The sequence below is a fragment of the Puma concolor genome, chromosome A2 (genome assembly GCF_028749965.1).
Source record: "Puma concolor isolate L17-30 chromosome A2, mPumCon1.1.hap2, whole genome shotgun sequence".
Taxonomy (NCBI): Eukaryota; Metazoa; Chordata; class Mammalia; order Carnivora; family Felidae; genus Puma; species Puma concolor.
The window spans coordinates 169,322,130-169,348,460 of record NC_141668.1 but is presented as its reverse complement, the minus strand read 5'-3'; the positions used below and the strand labels follow the sequence as shown (position 1 = coordinate 169,348,460).

The 26,331-nt window shown below is 63.9% G+C and overlaps 1 protein-coding gene and 1 long non-coding RNA gene across 3 annotated transcripts; one reads left to right on the top strand and one right to left on the bottom strand.

The window, feature by feature from the left end:
- LOC147583872 (uncharacterized) lies at positions 1-6,804 on the top strand. The gene is made up of 2 exons (XR_015248586.1): positions 1-382; positions 6,603-6,804. It is a non-coding gene; the product is annotated as an uncharacterized LOC147583872 (long non-coding RNA).
- MAP2K2 (mitogen-activated protein kinase kinase 2) lies at positions 4,710-26,221 on the bottom strand. Of its 2 annotated transcripts, none has more exons than XM_086699479.1 (11): positions 25,836-26,215; positions 22,378-22,588; positions 17,273-17,419; positions 13,380-13,457; positions 12,576-12,627; positions 12,371-12,495; positions 11,599-11,812; positions 9,687-9,751; positions 8,637-8,698; positions 7,514-7,559; positions 4,710-5,863 (listed from the first exon to the last, which is right to left on the bottom strand). In XM_086699479.1, exons 1-11 carry the CDS (start codon positions 25,925-25,927, stop codon positions 5,753-5,755), a joined length of 1,203 nt encoding a protein of 400 aa, XP_086555605.1. In that variant the 5' UTR covers positions 25,928-26,215; the 3' UTR covers positions 4,710-5,752. The 2 variants fall into 2 exon arrangements, with proteins under 2 accessions (XP_086555605.1, XP_086555604.1); XM_086699478.1 differs by lacking the exon at positions 4,710-5,863 and adding an exon at positions 6,345-7,100 and having other exon boundaries at positions 25,836-26,221.
- Positions 26,222-26,331: the final 110 nt, after the last annotated feature.

The window sequence follows — 26,331 nt, the reverse complement described above, 5'->3', positions numbered from 1 at the left end:
GGAGAAGGCTGTCCTGAGCTGGGATGTTTGTCCTGAGCCTGAAGTTTGAGCAGGATTTGGGGGTGGAGAGGGGTGACGGAAGAGAGAACCTTCCAGAACCGGGGAACAGCAGGTGCAGACAGGGAGGCCAGAGTGAGTGAGAGATTCGCTCTTCCTCTCCCCCCTCCCACCTCTCTCCCATCCTCATCCCCAGGACCCCTGGGCAGCCCCTGCACCTGCACCCTGGGTCCCCGGGGAGGGGGGCAGCTGGCATGAGGGTGCTGACGTGGCTGCGCTTAGAGAGCTTCTGGGTCCCCGTGGAAAAATCCAAGCCCGTCACTGGAAGAAAGGAGCGGGGTGTCAGGACAGCGGTGTGGCGACTGACCCCCGCACGAGCTTGCACGTGAGTGGAGGGGGGAATGCAGCCACCTGGGGTGGGGAAGCAGGGGAGACGCCTTGGCCTTGAGAAGGTGAATTCTGAGCAGATGCCCACCAGTCAGTGAGCAGGAACCGGGCAGGCGCAGAGGGAACAGAGTGTGACAAGGCTCAGAGGGGAGCAGAACGGGGACCACGGGGGCAGCGGACAGCGGTGCTGGGTGGGCTTGGTCTTTTGGGGGGCAGGGAGGACGGGACAGCTTCTCAGGAGCCGGCCTTGACTTCCACACGAGGCAGGCCCCCTGGACCAGGGTATTTGTGGAGGGACGGACCTCAGGGCTGGGCCCCAGGGGAGGACGAGGGGGGGGTCTCCAGTCCAAGGCCTTGCCCTGGACCCAGCTCTCCGTGACTTGTTTTGCAATCAGAGGCCCGGCCCCCCTGTCAATCCATGAATGTCCCCTCCGGCACGGTTGGCAGGGCCCCCAAGGGGACGGCCACCCTTGGGACTGGACCCCCGTGCTGGGCTCTGTGCATCGTGTTCCCCGTTAACTCGTCTTCCTGAACCCCTTCGTGTGACACGACCGCCTGGCTCGCGGGTGGCAGCCGGCCCTGGCACAAAGCACCGGTGTCTTGGCCAGACGTCCAAGCGACCTGGCTCCCCGCTCGGCCCCCACCCAGTCCCGTGCCCAAGGCCAGCGGGACGTTGACATGGCAGCCGCTGTCCCGGCCTCCTTGTGTCCCACCACAGCGACGGAGATGAAAGGGTCAACCCCAGGCACAGTGGGGGCCTCGTGACCCCAGGTTCCTTCCCACGTCTACTGGGGGGTGGTCACTGCTCTGCTGGACAGTCGTGAAATATTCTGAACCCCGTCTCCCTGCCTCGCCCCCCGCCAGGCCCATCTCCAGGGCCCGTGTTCTAGGGCCCCACTGCCCAGCTTTGCTCCTTGCTTGGGGGGGGGGGTGCCCTCCCTGCCCCCGAGGGCCCTCGGCGACCCTCGTGTGTAGCCAGTTCTCGGAGAGAACAGCCAGTCCGTGGGGCTCTGCCTCGCTTTGCCTTCAGGCTGGAGGGCGCTGGGAGTTGCGTCCAGCTCTGTGGCCGGGCCGTGGACCCCACCGCAGAACAGCCCGGGGAAAAGACGGTGACCGAGTGCGGAGCAGGCAGGATGGCCGGGGTCTGGCCCGGGCCAGGTTGGACCCTCCACATGGGTCCCAGGTCACCTTGGGCAAGTCGCGCAGCCTCCGTGGGGGTCGGAGAGGAAGGACAGGGGTCCCGAGGGCTGCTGAACGTGTCGCCCACGTTATGGGGTGCGGCCGGGGTGAAGGGAGAGGGTCTGCTCTTCCCTGGGGGAGGGGCAGCCTGGGCTGACCCCCTGTGCGGGCGGGGCGGGGAGCCAAGGGAGGCTCCCTGGGGGGCAGGACCCTCCCTGAGGCCACTGAGCTGGGGGGGGCGGGCAGCAATGCGGTGGGGCTCCCGGGGTCCCGCGGCCACCACCCTGGGGTGGGTGTCTCACGGGAGGAGCCGGGGCTGCGGGCCGAGGTCCCTCCCTCACCTGGGGCCTCTGGTTCTCCAAGTCCTTCCCTCCGGGGCCCCCCCTCCGTCCCCTGGGAAGGCCGGGCAGAAACCCGAGACTGAGCCTCGGCCCGGTTCAGGCGGCCGTGGGGCCCAGGCCTCTCCCTCCGGCCCTCCTTCCTCCTCCTTCCTCCTCCTCGGGAGCCAGCCCTGCGTTGCCATGGGGATGGCCGGCCAGGCGGGTCCTCCCCCCACCTGGCCTGGGGCGCGCACACCTGGTCAGCTCCGAGCCCGGGAGGGGGGCGGGCCGGGCCCCTTCCCCTTCCGCCCCCCCCCCAACCCCGCGGCGGACCCCGCTTTCTGGGAAACCCTGTCACAGTTTCCTCTGACCTCTGTTAACCCGGAGTCCGCGGCCCACAGAGGGAGGCCGAGTTCCGCCTCTGACCTGAGGCTTCCTGCCGGGGGCACACACCTCCACCCCGGCTGCTGGCTGAGCGCACTCCTCCCAACTCCCCACCTTCCAGAAGGTTCTGGGCCACCTCTGCCCACATCCCTCCTGCCACACGGCATCCCCGGTTGTGGACGCGGGAAGCCTAGGCAGGGCTGCGGGGACGCAGACGAGGCAGGCGCTGACCTTTGCTGGCTGGGCGACCGTGGCCTCTTGGACCGTCGAATTGGGAAAGGGGTTGGGGCTGAATGAGGCTCCCCCCCTGGGCAGTGTCCCCTGGGGTGGGTCGTTCCTGCAGAGGTCGGCCTGGGCGCTCTGGGGGCCGAGCAGCATCCCGGGCTCCCGACCCCCTCCCCCCCATACCAGGAACACCTTGGTCATGACAACCACAGAGGTCCCCAGACACCGCCCTGTGTCTCTTGGGGGGCAGGACTGCCCTAGGTGAGACTCCCTGGGTTAGGGGCCTCCACTGACCCCCCCCCCCCCCAGGAGACTGCCTTCCACGATCACGTGACCACTGAGGTCCTGGGGTCCTGCGCCCCTTTAAATGCACACACTGAGGGGCTCAGTCGCTGGAGCAGGAGCCTCGTGGTCTCGGGGTGGAGAGTTCGAGCCCCACGTGGAGCTGGCTTAAAAATAAATAATAAATATACACACACGGACGCACTGAGTGGGCGGGAGAGGGGGGAGTCACGCGGGGCTCACCCTGGCTTGCGCCGTCTGACCCCTCGGGGATCTACCCTGAGGTCTCGTGGGAGCAGGGCCCGGACTCTGCTGCTTTTCCGAATAGTTAACGGAGGGTCTCCCTCCCCTCACCCGCCGCTGGCCACCGTGGCCATTCGCGACCCTTCTCCGCGGGGCGCCCCGGGCACTACTGGGCAGCGGCCTCCCCGGCCCCACCTCCCGTGGGACAACCACAGGTGTCCCAGGCGTGGCCCTGTGGCCCCGGGTTGAGGGGCCGAGGTCATCCCCACGGAGAGCTGGGCCTGTGCCGCCCAACACCGCCCCGGGCTGCGGGTGGCACCGGCACGTGCCGGGTCGGAGATGTGCCGTGAGGGCAAAACACCTACCAGGTCCCCGAGACTTCGTGGCGGCGGGGGAGGGGAGGGGAGAATGTCAAAGACCACGCTGCTCATTGTCCCATAGCGGACACAAGGTAAAACGGTGACATTCTGCCTACAGTGGGGCCAGTCAAACAGACCCTGCAGTTACCGTCCCGTTTGTCTCCTGGGCATGAAGCGCAGCTGAGAGGTTAGATCTCCCAATCGCGTGACGTGCACGGGGCCACCGGGACCCCGCACACCTCCTTCTGCTCCGCCTTGCGGGCCCTGGGGCTCCTCACACCGGGAAGGGGACGCGGGCCACAGGGCTGGACGGAGCGGGACCGGAGGCGCAAACGCCACGGGCAAGACCCCGGCTCTCCGGGGACGTAGAGGACGGCGCGCGTGCTCGCGTGCAGTACGGCTCCTACGGAGGAAGACATCCAGCCGGAAGGAGCTTCCACACCAACGGGCCCCCCCGCTCGGGATTTTCTTCCTCCAAACCAAGCGCCAAAAACCAAAAGTGGAGAAAACACAAAACCAACGAAGGGAGCGCCCAACGCGCAAGATCCCAAAACGATTCCTTCCGTGACTGGTTTGTTTTTGGACCACGAGGTCAGACAGCGGGGGTGTCAGGGGTCACCGGCGTCGCCCCCGTGTGTCCACAGGAGCCCTGGACACGGAGGGGGTGTCCTTGTGCCGCTCCCGTACGGGCTGTGCCAAGTTCTCCAGGAGGAGCCAGGGGCCACGGCTGCGTGAACGGCTCCGTCTTGACGGGCCACGGACAGGCCTGGAAGCACCTGGACGCCACCTCCTGCCCGGACCCCCAAGCCAGCGGCTCTTAAGTGTTCGAGGAGCCTGTCCCCTTGCAACAGGGACTGTCACCAGGTCTGTCTGGCGGCCAGTGGGGACTCTGGGCGCCTGCAGGGGACATGGGTCGGGGAGGGGACACTTAGGTCCCCAAGGCTCGGGCGAGCCCCCAGCGTTCCAGGAGCCTGGTCTGGGGCAGATGGAGAAAGTGCCAGTTTCTCTGGTTTGGCCTCGGGTCACTGCAGAGGGGAGGTCTCAGGGCGGCACCCACCCCTCTGGGGTCCTGACCCTGGAGGTCGCCCCGCTTTTGCATCAGCCTCCCTCAGCTTGTCGTCGACCCTGCGGGCTTCACCCCACTGACTCCAAATCCCCCCCAAGCCCTCGGGACCCGGTCTCTCAGTCCTTGAAAAGGGCAAGCCGTTAATGGGGGCTGGCCGGCCGCAGCCGGGCTGGGCGCGTGCGACACAAGGCCACAGAGGCCGCGGGTCAGACGCCCGCTGCCCGGATGCTGACCACGTTCCCACCAGGCCCCACAGAGCGACACTGGTCGACTTCCGCTTATCTTTATTCTCCTCCCGACCAGGTGAGACTTTGGGGGATCTGCGAAGTGGAGGACCCTGAAAGCCGGTCGAAGGAGCCAGCAACCCGTCTCTCTGGTGTCCACAGGAGAGGAGGGCTCCTCCTGCGATTCCCCGAAGCTGAGCGTCGGCTCGTCCCAGCCCGCGGGCAGCGTCCAGGGGGGCCCCCGGCTCCCAGCTCCGTCTTCTCCGGGGCTCCGAGGACAGAAAGTCTCAGAAGCGGCTCCAGGGGCAGCGCGGCCAGGCCCCGACGGACGAGGAACTGGGACCACCTCCCTCTCCCAGCGGCTGCGGCTGACCCCGCGGACGGCCCGAGTGACCCGCCCTGGGCAGTCGCTCCCGAATCTGGGAAAGCGGAGGGGACGCGAGGAGCCACCTGGTCGCATCTGGCGGTGCGCAGGCTCGGGGACGGCACAGGCCTCGTCTGCTGGCTCCGCCGACAGCTTGGAAACCTGCCACATCCTTCCTGCCGGGTGCCGGCTCGCTGCCGTGAAGTCAGAAGCGTCTGTCCCCTGAGCACGGGGCGGGGCTGAGCGGGTCCCTCCTGAGGCGCAGGTCACGGGACGCTGAGTGACAAGAGGCGGTGGGGAGGGCAGAGGGGGCGACCCCACGGCCACCTCCAGGGACGGTGCTGGGCGTCGGGGGGAGGGGGTGCCCCTCCCTGTCTGGTGAAGGACGCCGGTGTCCGGAGGTCCCCTCCGAGGCCGCATCCCTTGGGAACAGAGTGAGGCCGGCTCCTGGTGCCACCCCCACCCCCTCCTCCCCCGGTGGGCGGCGGGTGGAGGGCTCCGGGCTGGCGCTGCCTCCCTGGGCGGCTCTCCCGCCCTGGGACTGGGCCAGGGGCTGACCCCCCAGAACAAATGGAACAAGTACGATGGGCACAGTTTGCTTTTTCTTTCCCTGTTTTGTTTCGAACCTAAGGAAGCAGGTCTGAGAAGACGCCAGGAGCAGGGCCGCCCTCCCCGGAGACGGGCGGGCGGGCGGGGGAGAGCGGGGCGCCGGGGGGACCCCGTCACACGGCGGTGCGTGTGGGCGTGCTGGGCTGGTTCAGCCGCAGCGTTTTACACAACCAGCCGGCGAAGTCCACTTCTTCTACCTCGGACCGCTTGATGAAGGTGTGGTTCTGGAAGGGAAGGAGGAGCCCGTCAACGACCCGGCCCGGCGGGCCGTCTGAAAGCGCCCGGGACGCGGGCAGGAGGCCGCTCCGTGCCCGCTCGCTCGGGCCCAGGTGCCCCCCCGGCACTGCGGCTCCCCTGGCACCGTCCGCGGGGGGCTGAGCGGCACCCCGGCCCCAGCGCCCGCGAGCGTCTCCAGGCGCCCCCCCGTGTCCCCCGGGGACGGTCACCCCTGGGTGAGAACGTCTGATCTGGAGCGACGGGGGCCTCTGGGAGGACAGTGAAGTCCCTGACACGCTCTGTCTGCTGCGGCAGCCACTGGCCACGGGAGGCTCCGAGGCCTTTACCCGTGGCTCCTGTGGCCGAGGAGCCGAACCCAGGCCTTCTGTTTCGGTTCAAGTAATTTAGAAAGCTGCACGCGGCTGGCAGTTCCTGCGCAGGACAGCTCAGTACCCGAGGTTCCTGGTTTGCAGGCCGGGGGGTGGGGGTGGGGGTGGGGGTGAGCGACGCTTTCCCCACGGGCCGTGCTGGGAGGGGTGGGTCCCGGGGGCTTGGGGTCCACGGGAGCAGGTCTGGTCTCCTCACGCGACACCCGGACCCCCAGCTGCTGCCTGCCCTGTAGGCAGGGGGTAGGAACGGGGGAGAAGGGAAGTTAAAAAGTCGGTCCCACAGCAGGGTGCAAGTGGGACAGAGAGTCCCGGGGGCGCCGCGGGGGCCCCGCCATCCATCAGTTTCTCTGTTTCACAGATTTTCGTGTATCTTACAACGAACAGACGTTGGTGACGTCACACGTGCCTCTAACACACGTCACTGGGACACCTCCCGCGTCGAAAGACTTTCCGGAAGAGTCCCCGCGCGCAGACCCTTCCCGCCTGGTGTTCTCGGTGGCGCCCACGACCAGGAGACGCTGGTCGTCACCAGAACGAATAGAGGATGCGGGACTGGGCAAGGTGTCTGGGGACACGTCAGAGGAGGGGCTGAGGCGAGACCCCAGGAAGCAGCCAGGCCAGCTGAGAGGGGCCCGGGACACGTTCCCTGGGGAGAAGCACTGTCCTTTGCAAAGGTCCTGAGGTGGAGGCTAACTGGAAGAAGCGGGAAGGCTGAGGCTCCCTTACTGGAAAGACCACGTTCCGATAATTGAGAGACGCTCGTGTTTTGACGCTCGGCCCCAGAGACCGAGAACCAGCAGGTGTGACCCTCACGGTCTCGTGTCGTGGAGGTGCCTGAAGAGCAGGCCTCCCCAGGCTTGGCAGGGTGGCTGCGGGCGAGGAGGCCCGGCGGCAGGGGGGGTCAAATTCACAGACAGAAATGCCCCAGGTCAACGGGCTGGCAGCCCCACCCGCCCCCACCCTGCCGGGGGGAAGGGGAATTGACGCCCACCTGGCTTCTCGAGGACACGGGACGCCGCACAGGGAGGCCGGCGGCCCTCGGGTCTCCCCGATCTGTGGGGCCCGCCGGGCCCAAGGCGGGAGCCGCACAGAAGCGTGAGGGCCCCGGCACTCCCAGGCGCGGACACCCGGACCACGGGCACAGCTGGGCCATCCCGCTCCTCCGGGAGCCAAGGGCGCCACGGCTGCTCGGAGCAAAGGAGACCCGCAGGGGACCCACACGCGCCCCGAGGAGCGCCCCCGGGGCCTGGAACCCGCGGCCTCACTCACCGTGAGCGTCTTCAGGTCGGCTCGCTCCGCTGGGTTCTTAATGAGGCTGGAGAGGAGGACAGGGGGTGGGAAGACAAGGCAGGGCCGTTAGCCGGTGGCCGCGGAGACCTGCGTGCGGAGCCGGGGTGGGTCAGCCCGGTCCCCACGCCTGGCCGGTCCGAGGCCTGGATGCAGCAAGGCACAGAGTCTGCTCTGCTTCCCCCTTGCTGGGAGGGCACGACCCCCGGGGACGGAAGGGCAAGAGGGATGGGACGAGGCCGGGGGGACGCCCCCGCTGCCGCTCCGTCAGGCCCAGCGGCGATGCAGCTACACTGCTAACGAACGTCCCCAATTTGGGAGTCCCAGTGTCAAAATGGAACTTTTTCCTTCAGAAAAGCAGAACTGCCCCTAAGAACCGTTGCTCAAACCAGCCTGAGGCCAAATGGTGGCTGTTCAAACACAAAAGAAAACGCAACGGGTACAGAAGCACTGACATGTCACTGGATTTGAGCTGCAGCATGCTGGCCAGCGGTCGTGCAAAGGGCCAGTGGTGGCTTTGCCACCAGGAGCGGGTGTGCTGCTGTGTGCGACGCCCTGCCGGCCGCTCATCCTGATGTGCAGGACGGCCCTGAGGGTGGGGGCGGCTCCGGGCCCCCTTCCTGCTCTGGAGCCTGCGCGCCCCGGGCCCGGGCTGACGTGGCAAGAAAAGGTGGCCGCTGGCCAGAAAGCGACTGGGAAGGCTCACGTGGAAGATGGGGCAGTTACGGGCTTGAGAGGCTAGGAAACGGAGGTGCTTGCTGGTGGAAGGTGAGGCGGGAATGGCATCATTTCCAAACGGCCCGTGATCCTCATCTGCTCTGGGGACGAGATGGGGCCACCAGCTGGATACCATGACTCAGAAGCCTCGAAAGGGAACCCATCTGGGTTCTCGGGTGAGCTCCAGGTGCCCCCCAGGCACGGCCACCCACCGGCAGCGCCCATCGGTCCCAGCAGAGGGGCCCGGCCCCGGACCAGGAAGGAAGTGCACATCTGGGTCAGTGGCCAGGGTGTGGGCAGCCATCCCGGGAGGCAGGCGGGGCCCCTGGCGGCCTGGCATCCCGCCCCGGCCCGCCCCGAGACCGTGCTGGAGGCGGTGGCACCTTACCATTTATTTACAAACTCCTGGAAGTCCTGGGTGAAGACACCGCTGGGCAGCTTGGGAGGTGGCTGTGGGCGGACAGAGAGGTGGGGGTTAGATGCTCAAGGATGGTTCTGGAATCACGGGGAAAGGCGCCTGCCAGTCCCGCGTCCGCGGGGACAGCACAGCACTTTTCAGGGACCCTCAGAAGGCACCGCCCTTGGCCCCAGTCCTTTCACGTTCATTGCTAGAGAGGCACCCCTCCCCACCCCGTCTTCCAGCGGCTTCCCCACCCGCCCCGCCAACTCGGCCAGGCTCTTCAGGGCTCTCGTTGGAAAGGTCTGGCTTCAGGATCACAACTGGTCGTGGGGGGAAAGGACAGGGCCCACCCCCACTTTACAGACGTGCGTCGTACTGTCTGGGCCACCTGTCTCCAGCAGGGGGTTGGGACCACCAGGGGGGCAGCTCATTTCAGGTTCGGGCCTGGAAGCTGGGGAAGCCAGGACACAGGCGCCTGGGTGGGGACAGCTGTGTGTGGGGCTAAGCCCCTGTCAGGGAAGGCTGTGGGCCAACGGTCCCGGTGAAACCCAGCAGGGGTGGGAGGACAGACGTGCTTGCCGGGCCCGGGCGTGGCTGCCAGGTGCAGGGCTGTGTCACCAGAGCCAGCCCGTCCTGTTCTGTCATCACTGACCCTGCTCTGAGCTGCTCACTGGACGCCCGGCCCTGGACCGAGCCAGGGCCCCAGGCAGCCTGGCCGCCCTGTTTCTCCGCCCTGACTCAAAAGGGCCACCGAGAACACGCTGCGGCCCACGCAACGCCCAGGAAGGGTGGCCTGACCGAGCTGGGAGGGCGGGCCTCGGGGTCAGGCCCTACTCAGCCCTTTCCCGGCCCGAGGAGCCGCCCCCGTCCGTGCCCGCGGCTCACTCGTGTGTATGAGGGAAGCGGTCCCGCCACCTGCCCCCCGCGACAAGCTCCGGTCTGTGCCTGCAGCTCCTTCCTCTGGGTCACTTGGGCAAATCCAAGCCAAACGGCTTACCCTGCCCCCGGGCAGCCGGGCCGGGGGCTCCGGGTACGCACCTCATTCACAATGTAGTCCAGCAGCTCGAAGATGGCCATGGCCGGCCGGCTGTCCGTCCCGTGGCCTGCAGGGGCAGAGACAGACCCAGGGGTGAGGCGGGCGTCCGCTGAGCACCCTTCCCCCCGACGCCAGCCTGAACCCGAGGCGGCGGCCTGGCCGTGCCCCCGGCTACTGTGCCTGCCTCCCTAGCAAAGCGGCTTCTCTCCTGAGCCTCCCGTGACTTAACAAAAGAAAATAAGACGAGACGCCAAAACGAACAGGAGTGTTTTTTGAGAAGTCACACATTTGGCACGGTGCTGCCTCCAGGCTGTGCCAAAGTCACAGCCCCTGCTTTCTAGCGCACAGGCAGGGGGTGGGGGGTGACCACGAGCAAGGACGGCAGCGTGACCTTGCTCGGAGCCGCGGGCAAAGGCGGCATCAGGCCCCAGATGCCGCCCAGGACGGATGAGCGGCTGGGGGTAGCTGACCCTTGTCTTTGGCCCAGCTGGCCAGGGCCAGGTTTGGCCGCTGGACTTTCGCCTCCTGTCCCCTGTCCTGAAACGGGCACGCGAGCTGGGGCTGGGGGAGGCGCTGGCAGGCCGAGGCGGCCTGGCACGACACCCCCTGCGGCTTCTCCCTGCCGGGACGGGGCCTCGGCGGAGTGCCCGCGATGCCATCCGGGAGTTGGTGCTGGGAGGGACGGAGCCAGGGCCCGAGGACACACACGGGGGCGGGAGACGGGAGAAAACCAGGACACCCGGACCCCCTGGGTCTGGCACCAGGAGAGGAGAGGAGCCGGGCTCACAAACCGCTGCTGGACTGCCGGCGCCTGTGGACAGCGAAGACACAGCACCACACACAGGGACACTCGGCCGCCAGCAGGAGCGAGGCGCCCGCCCCCGCCGCCCCGCGGACAGACCCCGGACACGCGCCGCTCAGGGAGGGACCCAGACACGAGAGGCCACGCGGGCTGGGAGTCCGCGGGTGTGAAACGTCCGGAACGGGCTCGTCCACGGACGGGAAGGGGGCTCGTGGTTGCCAGGGGCTGGGGCGGGGGTGACGGCTGACGGGGATGGGGCTTCTTTTCAGGGTGATGGAACGTTCTGGAACCAGACAGTGGTGACGGCTGCACAGCCTTGTGAAGACACGGCCACTGGCTTGCACCCCTTAAGCTAGTAAGTCACACGGTGTGTGACGTCTCTCTGTAAAGCTGGTATGAAGCAAAGGCACAGGCCAGCCGCTGTCCACGGCGCGCTCCTCCAGACTCCCTCCGCTCCCTTCCTGTCACCTGACTTAAGGAAAAGAAAGACAGCAGAGCCCTGAGCGCTGTTTCCTAGTTACGCTGCGTGACCCTTCGCCCTCGCCCTCCAAAGCGGCCAAAGGGCCAGCCTGAAGCTCTCTGGCCCTGGGCAGCCCCCCACCGCACAGGTGACCGCCGCGGGTACGGAGAGTCCTCTGGGAGCCCAGCTGGCCCCCCGCGCCCCCCAGCCTCCTGCTCCCTCCTGCGCTGCGTGTCGGGACTGAATCCGGCAGACCAGCCGAGGGGGTCTGACTTGAGTCAGTCTCGGTTTCCGAACGGCAGAGCCTTCGCCCAAAGTCCAGGCGGTGGGCCTATGGGTGCTCACTGGGCAATCCCCGTGGGCCTCTCTCTACATTTGAGCGTTTCCGGAATAAAGTGCTGGAAAAACCACCCAAACGACAGTTTGACCGAGAGGTTAGTTTCTAGATGCCCCACAGCTGGTTAACACGTGCAGCTGCCCCTGGATGGGACCGTGTCTGGGCGGCCGCCCCCATAAGCCTCAGGTGCCCAGGACACCCCGTGGTGGACAGGACCGTGTCTGGGGGGCCGTCCCCACAAGCCTCAGGTGCCCCGGGATACCCTGGACGGGTAACACTGCCCGTCCAGTCCAAAGTTCCAGATTCAGGCCGTACCGCTGATGGGGCGTCCAGGGGGTCTCGGCCGTGGTGAGATGCTGTGAGGCTCTCCTTCTGCTCCGTCAACCATGGGCCGGCCAAATATGGCCTCTAGCTCCTTGGCATCCGGCGGGGGGATGGGGTACCTTCCGATGGACAGCTCCACCAGGGACAGGCCCATGCTCCAGATGTCCGACTGCACCGAGTAGTGAGTGCCCTGCAACCGCTCTGGCTGTCGGGGGAGAAGGAGCAAAGAAACGCCCAGACGGAAGCTGGACCCTAGCGTCCCCATCCTGGCCCCGCCACCCTCCAGAGGCCGGCAATGCAAAGAAGGCAATTCCATCCCCCGCTCCACCGCCTTGGGACAGCGAGGCTCCCAGCCGGGGCTGAAACAGCACTCGAGACCCGAACCTCTGGCACTTTTGGAAAAGGGTGACCAGCCCACGAAGAGGCAGAGTGTAGACTCTGCTACGATCCCAAGACTAACTTCTCAGAGTCTGCTCCCGAGACCCCCGGATGTTTCTGAAAACACCTGAGGGCCAGTTTCTAACTGACCACAGCCCTGCACTTAGTCTCTGATGCTGGCGGAAAGGAACGAGGCAGGTGTTTCCAGAGAAGGCCCCGAGGGAGAAGACAAGGTCGCTGGAATCTGGACGGGAAGTAGGGGCCCAGCAGGGACACAAAGCGTGTGGCGGAGAACTGCACGCTTCTGAAAAGCTTCTGGAAGACGGGGAAGAGCTGACAGGAGCGGGGAGGGTACGGACGCCCTCAGGCTCCCGGACAGACTCACAGACATGTAGGACCGAGTTCCCACGAAGGAGTTGGCCATGGAGTCGATGAGCTGCCCGCTCACCCCAAAATCGCACAGCTTGATCTCCCCTCGGGAGTTGACGAGGATGTTGGACGGCTTCACGTCTGCCGGCAGAAGCAGCTGCAGGTGAGGGGGGCCCGGCCCGGCTGGCCCGCCCGCCGCCTAGACGCCCCGGCCCGCTCACCTCGGTGCATGATCTGGTGCTTTTCCCGGAGATACGCCAAACCCCGGAGAACCTGCGGGGCGGGAGGGAGGGAGCGGGTGAGCAGGGCGGCGTCTCGGGCAGACCCGAGGGGCCACTTGACTGGGACGGGTTCGGGGCGCCTGGGTGGCGCAGTCGGTTGAGCGTCCGACTTCATCCAGGTCACGATCTCGCGGTCCGTGAGTTCGAGCCCCGCATCGGGCTCTGGGCTGATGGCTCAGAGCCTGGAGCCTGTTTCCGATTCTGTGTCTCCCTCTCTCTCTGCCCCTCCCCCGTTCATGCTCTGTCTCTCTCTGTCCCACAAATAAATAAAAACGTTGAAAAAAAAAAAAAATTGACTGGGACGGGTTCAGGAGCCCCCGTGAGGCTGGGACAAGTGAGAAGAGTGGCAGGGACGGCCACGACGCCCCGCCCCCACTGCCTGGAGGGTCTCGCCAGCCTGACGGGCACCCTCTGCTGAGAGCTTCCGTGCCGGGCTGCACCGAGGCCCCGCAGACCGACGGCTGAGTCGCCACGTGAGGACAGCACTGTGGGGTACCACCCACGGGGCGCCAAGGCCCGTGCGGGGCAGGAAAGCGTCCCTCCACCTCATGTGCAAAGAGGTGCCACCTGCTCAGCCCCTCGGCTGCCAGAGACGGGGACCTCCAACTGGGGCCAGGACAAGAATAGACTCGTGCGGAGCCCAGGGCCGGGAGTGGGTGCACGCACCCGCCCCAGGGGTGCGGCGGCCCTGGGGGGTCGGGGGGGGAGGTGCAGGGGGAGTGCGCCTGGAGCCCTCGCACTTACCGCGATGCTGACCTTCCCCAGGATCTCCTCGGGAATTCTCTTGGCTTCCTTCAACACCTGGTCCAGAGAGCCGCCGTCCTAGGGTCGGCACAGAGGGGAGAGAGCCGGCTCTGAGCGTTGGGCCAGGCGGGGCCTGCGGTGCAGAGGAGGGGTCCCAGAGGGACACCGGGAAGCAGCAGGACAGCGGAGCACTTCCCCGCTTCCCAGGGGCTGGAGCTCAATCTCCTCCACGGGACACGGAGGCCAGACCACAGCCAGACGCGACTCGCTGGTCAAGAGCAGGGGCCCCCTCCGGTCCCCGTCCCCTCCGGAGCCTCGGGACAGCCCATCCAGTGAGGAGGCAGCGAGAGTGCCGGCCGGCGTCCTAGGCGGCCCACCCTCCCAGAAAGCGAGGCCCAGGACTCAGCCTTCCCCAGCTCGCCACACTGGCAGCAGGCGGAGGGAAGCAGCCAGCCTCTGGGGCCGGGTTCTCCTCCTGCAGGTCGGAGGCCGACCCGGCAGAAGGGCAGCGGGGGCCCGGAGGCACCGGCACAGGAGAAAGACCGCTGCCCACAGCTCCCGGCTCCCGGGCCCCCGTCCCTCAGGCCTTGTCATGTGCTGGCCGCCGTGCGCAGATACGTCCTGCCTTCAAAGGACAGGCACAGGTCCTGCCAGTCCCGAGTCCCACTTCACCCCACCCCGGTCATGGCCTTAAACCCGCAGGCTGTGGGACAGCAAACCTGGAGACCAAACCTAGGTGGGGCTCTGAGGAATGCCCACTGGGTCCCCTGGGACGCTAGACGGACCCACTAAGTTCCACGCGCGGGGGGCCAGCATCTGAGCTCAACGCTGGGCAGCCTCGGGCCGGTACGGTCTCCACCAAGCGGCTCTGGGCTGCCTACAGCCACGCGGCTTCCTCGAAGCCAGAGGAAGGGGTGCAGGGAGGAGAGCCTGAAATCCCAGGGGTGCCGGGGCCTCGTATCTCTAGCGCTTCTACCCGAGTCGTGCCCAGTGAGAAAGGTCAGGGCCGGGAAGTTCTAGAAAACCTGATACACGATGAAGCCTCTACAACCTGCACGTGACTCTCGAGTGCCTAGACGGCCACCCTCGGGACCAGGCGTCCTGGCTCAGCCTGCTCTGTCTGCAGGGAGGGGGCGTTCCTTCCAGCCCTCCCGTTTTCTCCTGTATCAACCAATCTTAGAAGAATCAAAAAACAAATTCTTTTAAAACCATAACCCTGCTTCCTGACACAGCTCCTTTCGTTCTTAATTGTCACGGACCTACCACAGGCTTATAAACGAGGATGTCCGGGGGGGAACATCCCCAGAGGCCACGGGAGGCCAGGCACTGCCCAGTCCTGCCGGCCACACGTGTCCCACACATGTCCCCAGACGTGGCCCGGTGTCCCCTGGGGCAAGAGCAGTCCCGGATGAGACCCCCCTGGTCTGCACTAAGTGTAAATCGTTCAAGTCACGTTGACAGGAAATGGCAGAAATATAGCACAACTGGGTGTCTCTGACCCCAAATCTCACGCGTGTGCAGCATCCCACACTTTCGTTATGCATAGGTGTCCTAAATGCTCTGGGAACTGTACCCTGATCAAGCAGGTGCTACGTGAATACTTTCCTCATAAAACCCTCAACTGTAGGCACGTCACCCCCTGAAGCGTGACTTCCATTGTTCCAGATCTTTCTGCATATCTGCATAGGCATCCACATGCGCGGGGAAACACGGAGTTTAACAAATGTACCTAAACGGCTCCCGTTATGCGTACTTTCTCCTCAGGGAGGCTCGTGCTCGGGGCACACACGCCCTGTCGCCCAGTCACCTCTGTCCCCAGCCTGGGTGGGGATCACCCTTTCCTCTCCCTGCCGGGCGGAGGTGTGACTTCAGATCTGACTAGACCCCAGGAAACACCAGGAGGTGCCTGTGAGCAGTGAGCAGGCTGCCCCCCAAAGTACCCGCTGTCTGCGGGGTCCGTGCCCGGAGTGGCCCCGGCGACAGCCTCAGGCCACCAGGAAACCACCGGCCCGCTGCTTCTAAGCCCACACACCCCATGGGCCGGCCAGGGGAGACCATCCCTGCGTGCGGGATCCACGCTGCTTGTCACCAGCTGGGGGTCTCTTGCTGCAAGCGGGGGCCGGAGTCCTCCCGGCTGGACACAGGAGCCAATTCGCACGCAAACCTGCGCAGACAGTCTCGCCCCCTGCCCTCGGCTCCAGGTGCTGGCGGAAGGCTGGCCCTCCCGCCCCCCAGCTCTACGGGTGGAAGGCGAGAGCCTCGTCCCCATCCACGCCGCTAAGAGGCGAGCGGTGGCGTGGACGCCCGACCCCAGGCTGTCGCCCGGTGTGGCACACGAGTGAATGACGGACAGAGAACCCTGGGGAATGTGGCTCTGGAGGGGATCGTGTGACATGAAAACACCACGAAGGGCAGTGGGCTGGGGGCCACCCCCCGCCCCGGGTACTGTGCTGTCATCTTGTTCTCTCCAGGCCTTCCTTGCCCAGACCGCCCCCTCCTCTGGGCTCACCCGAAACTTGAAAACCGGTGGCCTCCTGGCTTCGTGCACGGTAACCCCCGCGGCAGGTGGGGAGCGCGGGCCTCACCTGACCGCGTCTTCTCACGGGTGCTACCCGCTCGCTCTAGCTCCCTCCCGCCCTCGTGATACAAGCAAACCGAAAGAACCCAGCCAGGAATGTGTAGAGGACGAGCGAGCAAGCGGCCGGGATCCCTGCCCCTGCCCCTGATCGCCGCAGCCCATTCTGTGTCGCCGGGGCGCAGATGCCTCAGCAGGAAACCAAGAACAGAAGCGGGGCCAGGGGGCCGAGGCGGGACGCGGGGCCTCTTCTGCAAGGGAAGGTGGCGGCTTCGGACCCGCACGGCGCTCCGGGGCAGCAGGGAGGGGAGGCAGAGGCTGGCCTCGACCACGTTTCTTGCCCTTGGTGCTCTCTGGCAGCGACCGGCGGGCGGGGCGCTGCCTGGCCCGGGGCCTGGGGCCTGCAGCACCCCGTCTGGGGCACGGTTACACCACGAGCGCTCACGAAGCGTCCCTCACGGGGGCTTGCTGAAACTCACTTCCTGCCCGCGTTACGACACCGTCGGAGGGGACGGCGCACGCCTGCGAGGCGTAACCGAAGCCGCCGTGCCTAAGGCCACGGCATCCTGGTTTTGCAAGGGCCCCGCAGGGCCAGGGCCCGGGGAGCCGGGCGGCAGACGGCCCCACACCTGACGACTTCGGCTCGGAACAGGGTGGGCAGCGTTTCCTCCCAGGGCCCTCAGCTCTGACCACTTCTGCTTTTCTTACACCCGATCCCACCCAGTTCTGACGTCCAAGACCACAGTTTCTTGACAAGGGGGCTCGTCAGAATCAGCCATGGTGGTTTGAAGCAAGAGACGTGCCCGTGTTCCACCCCAAAGCTTCTGACTCCGCAGGCCTGAGCTGGGGGGCAGAGCGGGCTTTCGCCTTTAACGGAGCTCTCTCTTCAGAGGGCACCTAGGAAACGTCAATCGAGATTGCCGGACGCCTTGGGTCCGGCAACTTCAGCTTCGGGACTTTATCCCGCGTCTCGTGTAAGGGAATTTCATTCGCTGTGGCTTGGGACGGGTCGGGATCAGCCCGTGCCCACCAGCAAGGAGTGTTTAATAAGCCACCTTACAGGCACGCGCCGTTGCCGGAACACGGCCGGTGGGGAAAACAAGGCGGGCCGTGTGCCAGCAGGGAACGGCTTCTGCCACGCACCCAGGGAGAGGCGAGGCCGGGACGGGGGCACAGAACCACGGGACCTGCGCGCACACGCCGACCCGGCCTGGGGCATCTCGGGAAGGACCCTGGAAACAACGGTGCTTTGCGTCTGAGGACACGGGCCCGAGGGTGGTGGGCAGGGACCCCCAGCCGCCCGCCAGGGCGCCCTCACCATGTGCTCCATGCAGATGCTGATCTCGCCGTCGCTGTAGAAGGCCCCGTAGAAGCCCACGATGTACGGGGAGTTACACTCGTGCAGCACCTGCAGCTCGCGGATGATCTGGTTCCGGATGGCCGGCTTGATCTCCAGGTGGATCAGCTGCGAGGGAGAGGGAAGGGGGCTCGAGACCGGGCCTCGGAGGGGCACCCGCAACGAGGGGGCTTTGGAGCCCTGCCCCCGACATGCTCGCCACAGCATTCGAAACAGCGACACACTTCTAGGCGCCTAGAGAGCCAAAAACACACGTCCACGCAAACTCGCACGCCGCGTTCACGCGGGACTCACGATCGCCAGAACGTGAAAGCCACCCAAGCGTCCACTGCACACGCGTTTCACTCAGGTGCATCCACCGCGCACGCGCACGTCCCTCGGCCGCCAGCAGGAGCGAGGCGCCCCCACCCGCCGCCCTGCGGACGGACCCCGAACACGCGACGCTCAGGGAGGGAACCCGACACGAGAGGCCACAAAGGGTGTGAGTCCACATGTGTGAAACGTCGGGAACAGGCTTATCCATGGATGGGAAGGGGGCTCGTGGGGGCCGGGGAGGTGACTGCTGACAGGGATGGGGTTTCTTTCTGGGGAGAGGGGATGTTCTAGAATAGATGGTGCTGGCAGATGCACAGGTCTGTGGATGTACACCACTGAATTACATATACTTCAAAGGGGTAAGCGGGGGCGGGGGGGGGGGGCCTGGGTGGCTCAGTCGGTTGAGCCTCCGACTTCGGCTCAGGTCATGATCTCACAGTTCGGGAGTTTGAGCCCCGCGTCGGGCTCTGTGCTGACAGCTCAGAGCCTGGAGGCAGCCTGCTTCAGACTCTGTGTCTCCCTCTCTCTCTCAAAAATAAACATTTAAAAAAGAAAAGGGTAAGTGGAGGAAGGGAGGTAGGGCCAACCCCACCCCCCCCCACACACACAAAAGTGTAAATGGTGTGGCACGTAAAGTACATCTCAGAAAGGCCGTTTTAAAATTTTTTTTTTTTTCAACGTTTATTTATTTTTGGGACAGAGAGAGACAGAGCATGAACGGGGGAGGGGCAGAGAGAGAGGGAGACACAGAATCGGAAACAGGCTCCAGGCTCTGAGCCATCAGCCCAGAGCCTGATGCGGGGCTCGAACTCACGGACCGTGAGATCATGACCTGGCTGAAGTCGGACGCTTAACCGACTGCGCCACCCAGGCACCCCTCAGAAAGGCCGTTTTAAAGCAAACCGCATGGAGCAAACATTTTCACTTGGCTACAGGGGAGGTCTGGTAAGAGGAATCCTGAGGAATCTTCCCCCCCCAGTCACCCAAAGCAGCAGCCCAGGACCCAGCCCAGGGTGGCCCGGGACCCCCGCCCCTCTCCGCCAGGGGTCTGCCTCTGGAGTCCCGCATCCCCACACGGAGGGAGCTCCGGGCCACCACCCGAGGGTCCTGGCTCCCCTTCACCTGAGTTTAAGTCCGCAGAGGGGACGGTCACCTCGAGATTGAAAAGGTGAGAAACCAAAGGAGCATCTGGAGAGATGTAGGGCGCAGGTGACAAAGCGCCAAGAGCCATGCCCACCGGGAAAGAACTGAGGCCGTGGTTCCCTGTCCTGGCCACTGAGGATCTCAGCTGCCCTGACCACTGCGACAGGACAAGAGAAATGGGAGAGGCGGAAAAGGATCGAGGGTGTCTGCGCCTTTCAGACGTCTGCATGGAGTCGCTGTGACGGGCAGAGGGAGTGGTAAAGACCCGCTCGGAGGGAGCCGGGGAGACAACTGGCTTGGGGGAGGCGCCCCAGGCCTGGAAGGCCAGGTGAGAGTTGGCCGGATATGGAGGGGGATGGGTGCTCCGCGGGGGGACAGAGAGCGGACTGAGGGCACCAGGAAGGTGTGATTGTGGAGTTCAGGGTGGCACATGGCGTCAGCTCGTGACGATGACCCTGGCGGCCGTGACTGGTGGGTCGCGGTGGCACGGTGCCCGGTGCCGCTCGCCTTCCCCAGCAAAGTCGGGGAACTGTCGCTGCCACCTGCGGGGGCAAGCTCCGGCCGCACGCCTGGGCACCGCCCCGCCCCTGCGGCCACCCGTCCGAGGACTCGGGGACACTCTCTCCTTTGCAGGACCACCTGCCCGGCGGGTACGCTCGCGACACGCTGGCTCCGAAAAGGAGTGCGGCGGTCTACCCAGGAGGCAGCGGTCTCCTCTCAAAAGCCCAGAAAGAGGGCCTGGTTGAGGCCGAGGGATGAGCAATGCGGGCTGATGGCGGCCAGCGCTGCCCCACAGAACAGGCCGCGTGTTCCGTCTTAAACCCTCCCGCTGCCACATTGGAAAAGTACAAGGAAAACAGAGGAGAGGAATTTTTCGTGTATTTTCACTCAACGCGATCCACCAAAACATTACTGTTTCAACACGTAACCCGTGAGCTTTCCCCACCCCGAGCCCCTGAAACCCGGAACGCGCTTCCCTGCACGGACAGCACACCTCGACCGGACCGACCGTGTCCCGACGGCTCCGTGGCCAAGGCTGACCGGGGCGGCTGCCGCGGACGGTGCGGCTCTCGACCGAGAACTTCAAAGGGGCCGCAGATGAACGACCGAGCTGCAGAGCTAGAACTCTGCGGGCTTCGCAGAAGAGGAAGAGTGGGCAGAAGAGGGCACAACTGGACGGAACCCCGGATGCCTGGGGTTGGAGCCTTTAACGTGAAGTAAGGCCACAGTGAGTCAAAGGCTTTCGGGAAGGACGCTGCAGAGAGGACGCGGGGCGAACGAGACTGTAGAGCGAGCCTTCCAGATCAGTTAGGAGCCAGCCTGCCAGCATCTCCTCTGGGGAAAAGCTGGAGCGGGGAGCGAAGGGCACGTCTCTGAGCACATGCGTTCACAACTCCCGACATCAACCCCGGTGGGAGGAGGGCCGAGGGGCAGGTCTAGGTGCCGCGAGGTTAAATCCTGCTCTCGGCGGCACTCAGCTGGTGGGCGGGCAAGTCCGTGTTGGGGCCAGGCTCCCCGAACACCAACACCACGCGCTTTCCACACCACTGCCCTGGGGTCACGCAGACGCCAAGGACTAGATAAGGCTGGAGCTCGGCATTCAAACCCAACACCAAGCCATCTCGGGGTGTAAAGCGATTATCTCCGCCCCACGATGGGGGGCCCAGGAGGTGCGAGCTAGAGATAGGGGGGAAATAAATTCTGGACGCCACAAGCTGATCGCGCCCATCAAGCCGGGGTTGACTGCAAAGGGCCAGCCTGAGAGGGGCCCACCCCAGCCAATTCACACGCTGCCCTGACCCAGCGTCAGGCTGCCCGTGTGTAAAGTGGGGCTGTTGCTCCTTTTAAACCAGAACATAACGCCGTGCTTCGGCCAAGAAAACACAATCAAGTGTGACTGTGAAAGTCCAGACCAGTTCACTCGGGGCTTATGTAACCAGCCTCCACATCCCCCCCACCTCCGTCAATCAAAGGGACCGGAGCCACGCGGGTGACAAAGGATGCTGGCCCACGGAGAAGCCCACCCTGGCCCTCGAACTCCAGCCCGGCTGGCAGGGCTGCATTTGCAGATCTGAGAAGCTCTGTACTCAGAAAGCATGGCATTCAGACCCAGCTCGCGGGGACTCGGGATCCACCCAGGGTAATGGCGGAGAACGACCGAGGCCGGTCTCCCAAAAACTGCTTTGCGTGTCAATTTCCCACCTACGCCCCCAGCTGAATAAAAACAAACCGGCCTCTTGTGTGAAATGGGCTTCCGGATGGGATTCAAAAGAGCCTACGACCTCCGCTGACTGGCTAAGAGAGAGCTCCTGGGCCCGTGGAGTCGCAGCCCCGAACTGCGCTGGCTGCGAGGACGGCCTTCTTGTTCCATGCGTCCACCAAGTGCCCGCGGGCACAGCTCCGCTCCGACACGGTGCTGGGCGGGCAGCCACACGGGGCCCACACGACTGAGAGGCCACAATCTACGGGGAACAAAACTGGAGGTCTGCTCTCCAATAGGTTAGACCTGTTCTTCTCTTAACTTTTTACTCTGAAGGACTTCTGGAAGCGTGGGAAGCTGTTAAGACCGGCAGTGCCTGTGTGGACTTCACCCCACTTCCCTCACGGCGACGGCTCACCCGTCACGGGGGAGCACCCATCACAAGGGAGCACCGTGGCCGTGCGGCAGAACTCATCCGGGCCCCAGGCTCAAGCTCCCGAATCGTACTCCGAAGGCTTGTCCGCAAAGGTGTGGACAAGCTCCCAGGCTCAGGCTTACCATGAGGCACGTCCCAGGAGACTGCTCAGCTGGCCCGGGAGCACTCTCTGGTGCCTCAAGCCAACTCTGACCAGCTCTCTGTTCTCAGTCCCCCCCCCCCCCCCCACCGCCCCCTGAATCTCGCATCTGCCTTTTTATCCCCTGTTCTTTGGGTGACGGCAGACCAGAGACTTCTGGGGCTGCTCTGGTTTTGAAAAGGCTGCCTGCGGGAAGGGGACAGAAATAGGTTTGAGGAGGGAGGGCGGTGCTCTGGGGGCAGGAGAAAGATCGACGATGTTAAATCCCAGCGGCAAGGGAGCGTGGCGAACCCAGGGAAGGCAGGACCCGTGCGGACCCACCTGGGCGCGGGGCGTTCAGGGCTCTGAAAACATAGGTGGGAACCACCGGGGCACAGGCTTCCAGAAAGGGTTGACTTGCTATGCCTGTATGAGCTGAGCGATTTATCACACGGACTGTGTCCCCCGGTTACGCGTGTAGGAGTCACCAATCCCCAAATGGTCACACCCTCCTCTTCTCCACCCCTACATCTCTCAGGGAGGGTTCTCGCCCACCTAGCCAGGGGGCTGCACCGTGGCCTGGGAGCCCAGAAGAGGGAGCCGGTCTGTCCCAGTCCGGATGTTTCTGGGAATGTGACCTGAAGTCCTGGAAGGCAGCGGTCGGTAAAGGAAGGGCAGCCTGAGGCAGGCGGGCATTCCGCATCCCAGGCGGGCCGGCTCTCGCTAAGGGCCTGGGCGAGTGCCCGAGTGCCCAAGTGCCCTGGGCGGATCAGAAAGCAGAGGCCTGCCCCACCACAGGCTGCTGCACCACGCAGGGGTGCAGGGCCCGCCCTCGCCAACCGCCTCTCACCTACCTTTCTCGCCATGATGAGGCCAGAGGGTCTGTGTTGGACCTTGGTGACCACCCCGCCGTTCCCGGCCCCCAGTTCCGAGATCCTTTCGAAGTCATCGTCCTTGAGCTCTCCGACCTTGGCCTTCTGGGTGAGGAAGGCTTCCAGACGCTTCTTCTGCTGCTCGTCGAGTTCAAGCTCTGCTAGCTTCTTCTGGAGGTCCACCAAGTTTGCTCTGCAAAGACCCCAAGGGCAAGGGCTAGCCAAGAACATGCAAGCTACAGAGAGATGACCTGGGCCACCAGGCTCACCGTGTGGCCGCCGCATGCCAGGCCCCATGTGTGTGGCTGGAAGGACGCGGGAATAGATCAGACCCAAGTACTGTGCAGAGGACACGACCCCCTCCCTGAGGACGGGCTCTTATTATGTTGCTCTGAACATTAAGCATTTATACACACAAACATTCCTGGGGCCACTTAGTAAAACAACCAACCACGTACTCGGCACTTTATTGGGTGATTCAAGGAATTTTCCAAGGGATTTTGACAATAAGGTAATTTCACTAATGCCTTGACTTTAAACCAAATCTTGGAGTAAAAAGCAGCTCCCTGTAAGAGGTGGGCAGACATTAGCTCAATGCACACAAGGACTAACACAGTGCTGTGCAAAAGAAACCGAACAGGGGGTGCCCAGGGGGCTCAGTCGGTCAAGTGTCCGACTTCAGCTCAGGTCATGATCTCATGGTTCGTGAGTTCGAGCCTCGACTTGGGCTCTACCCTGACAGCCTGGAGTCTAGAACCTGCTTCAGATTCTGTGCATCCGTCTCCACCCCGTGCCCCTTCCCCACTTGTGCTCTCTCTCGCAAAAATAAACATTAAAAAAAAAAAAAGAATAAAAGCCACACATGCAAGTTATTTTATTTTAGGTGTGTGCAATTAAAAATATTTTAGCAACATTAAAAAATATACCTTAAAAATAGACCAGGTAATATTAATTTTAACATGTTTGACTTAACCCATCAAAAATACAATTTTCAGGGGCACCTGGGTGGCTCAGTTAAGCGTCCGACTTCGGCTCAGGTCATGAGCTCACAGCTCGTGAGTTCGAGCCCCGTGTCAGGCTCTGTGCTGACGGCTCAGAGCCTGGAACCTGCTTCAAGTTCTGTGTCTCCCTCTCTCTCTGCCCCCTCCCCTGCTTGCTCACTCACTCTCTCTCTCTCTCTCTCTCTCTCTCTCTCAAAAATAAACATTAAAAAAAATGTTTTTAATAAAAAAATACAATTTTCAACATCAAATCAATACGAACCGATTAACGAAAACTTATTTTCTTCTTGTTCATTTCAAGTGTTTGGCATCTGGAACGCGTATTATACTAACTACTCTGTCTCCCCTGAATCTGGATAAGCCACGTTTCAAATACTGGCTGTGGTCAGGGGCTTACTGGCCCAGACAGAGAGGGTACCTGAGAAGTCTCCAAAGGAGAATGGGCCACTCAGGGGGTCCATGGCAATCAATTTTTTTTTTTTTTTTTTTTGCGAGAGAGCACAAGCTTGAGAGAGAGCAAGCAGGGGAGGGGCAGGAGGGAGAGAATCTTAAGCAGGCTCTGTGCTCAGCGTGGGGCCCAATGCATGTCTCCACGACCCTCAGATCATGACCCGAGCCGAAATCAAGAGTCAGACGCTCAAACGGGCGCCCCCACCAATTTCTGATGGCCTTTAAGCCAAGGTTGATCACCCCCATAGAGGAGACCTCATTGAGGGGTTCAAACAGGGAATGAAAGAGGGAGACTAGAAATTTCTCAGGAACCTTCCGATCCCTCAATTGACCGCAACGAGCCTGGAACTCAGAGGCCTGAGCAAAGGGGCACAGGCTGGGAACGAGATGGTCTGCGGCTGGCCGGGCAATGCCATCTGGGCCGGTACTGCACAGAAGCTGCTAGAAGGCAGGGGGCTACCTGCCCCTGGGTATCAGAGCTTTGCAAACCCCACCCTGTTTTGTTCTCCAGATCCTCCTGGGAGGCGGGGATCTTGTAGTCCTGGCCCACGCAGGAGGGAACAGGCTCAGAGAGGTTAAGTAACTTGCCTGAGGGTTACAGTGCACGGACGTGGCAGTGCCTGGAATCAAACCCGTGTCCTGCGCGATTGCAAAGCCCCTGCTCACAGCCCCGAGCCAGGACCATGGGCCTGAGCAGGTGCTCCCTGAATGCCTGGTTAACAAGCACCTGGATGAGGAATGGCTGAGAAGGACCGATGGACAGAGAGGAGAGGAGGCAAAGCAAAGAGCGTACGCGACACGACTCCTTCCCGTAGAGTTAAAGAGGCAGCTTTCGAGGCCAGACTCTGCAAGGTCTCTGGCATTGCCCTGTGATATCTAAAATGCATTCTGGAGTCAGCTGATTAATCCATTTTAAATTTAATAGCAACTCAGCTGTGCTTATTAACAAAAAAAAAAAAAAAAAAAAAAACAACACTGGAATTCCAATGGCTGGCTTCCTCTACCGGGGGAATTCTGGAAGGGATGGAAATCAGAAACCACGGTAAGAAGCAGAGAAGGGAGTATGAAGAAGGCGCTCTCCTGCGAGAAGCAGCAGCAGTAGGTTTTTGAAAGTAAGGAACACATCCCCACGTCGAGCCGCAAACTCAGAGCCAGCAAAAGATGTCAGCTTTTGCACACACAGCCACCAAGACTCCCTCCCCCGGGGCCCAGAGTGCCAAGTCCCCCGAGAGGTGCCCAACATGCAGTTCACCCATCACACCTGGTTCTCACCGGGTCACAACACAGGCACAGCAAACAGACCCCAGCTAGGGGCCTCTGGAACCACCCTGCCTCTCTTTACCGTGGGGAACAGGAGTCGGGACTTGTTCTGTGGCCAAGGGGTCACCCTGGCTTGACCTCACGAGCACGTGCCCCTCACACAATACGACTCTGCTACCTTGAACCCCCACGGTCCCAGATGCTCCTTTCTGTCCCCCAAGTCCCCTCGTGTGCCTCAGCGTCTGCAAGGCTCCAGCCCCCAGAGGCAGTGGCTCCCCCACCCCCCCAGGATCCTGCAGCTGAACCTCACTACCCAGGGACGTTCTCCCCAACTTCACTACTCAGGAACGCCTACCCCACGACCTCACTACTCAGACCCTACCTCCCCCCACCCCCAACCTCATTACTCAGGGCCCCAACACCCCACCCTCTCCACTCAGGACCTTCTCCTGCTGCCCTCACCGCTCAGGACCCTGCATCCCATCCTTTCCACTCAGGGACCTCCTGCCACGACCTCACTACTCAGAATCCCCCACCCCAACCTCATCACTCAGGGACCCCCCCCCCCCCAGCCCCAACTCACCACTCAGGGCCCAACACCCCATCCTCTCCACTCAGGGACCCTCTTCCCGCGACCTCAGCATTCAGGGACCCTCCCCCCCTCCTACCGATCTCACCACTCGGGGACCCCCTCCCCTTCCACAACCCGGCCAAGCCCGGCCCACTCACTCGGAGGCGCCCTCGCTGGTGGGGGACGGGCCCTCGGCGATGGCGGGGTTGATAGTGAGCGCCGGCAGCACCGGCTTCCTCCGGGCCAGCATCGGGGCTCCGCGGGCCGGCGGCGGCGGCACCTCTAACCGGGGCCCATAGGGGGCGGGCCGGGAGCGGGCGGCGCCGACGTGAGCCCGGGGCTGCGGCCGCGGCCTAGGCGGGCACCGGGGCGGCGAGGGCGGGCGTCGCTGCGGACCGGGGCCAAGGGGCGCCGAGAGGCGCCGGGGCTGAGGCCGAGGAGCCGCCGCCGCCGCAAGGGAGGCCCGCCCGAGGCTGACGCTGCAGCCGGAGCCCGGGAGGCCGAGGGCAGGGAGGGGGAGCGACGAGATCGCGGACCGGCCTCTCGCGAGAACCAGCGCGGGGAGCCGCGCGGACCCGCCCCTTACCGCGGGGCCTGCGTACCAGCCGGAGGCCGCCTTCCGGGGTGGGGGGGTGTAAAGGGGGCGGAGACCTA

Excerpts from the sequence above, each read along its gene's own strand:
- MAP2K2 (XM_086699478.1), bottom strand. The coding sequence starts at position 25,927 with ATGCTGGCCCGGAGGAAGCCGGTGCTGCCGGCGCTCACTATCAACCCC. Across the intron at positions 17,420-22,377 it reads GCCTCATCATGGCGAGAAAG|CTGATCCACCTGGAGATCAA; the intron begins GTAGGTGAGAGG and ends TCTCCCTCGCAG. Across the intron at positions 8,699-9,686 it reads TGGACTACATTGTGAATGAG|CCACCTCCCAAGCTGCCCAG; the intron begins GTGCGTACCCGG and ends GTCCGCCCACAG.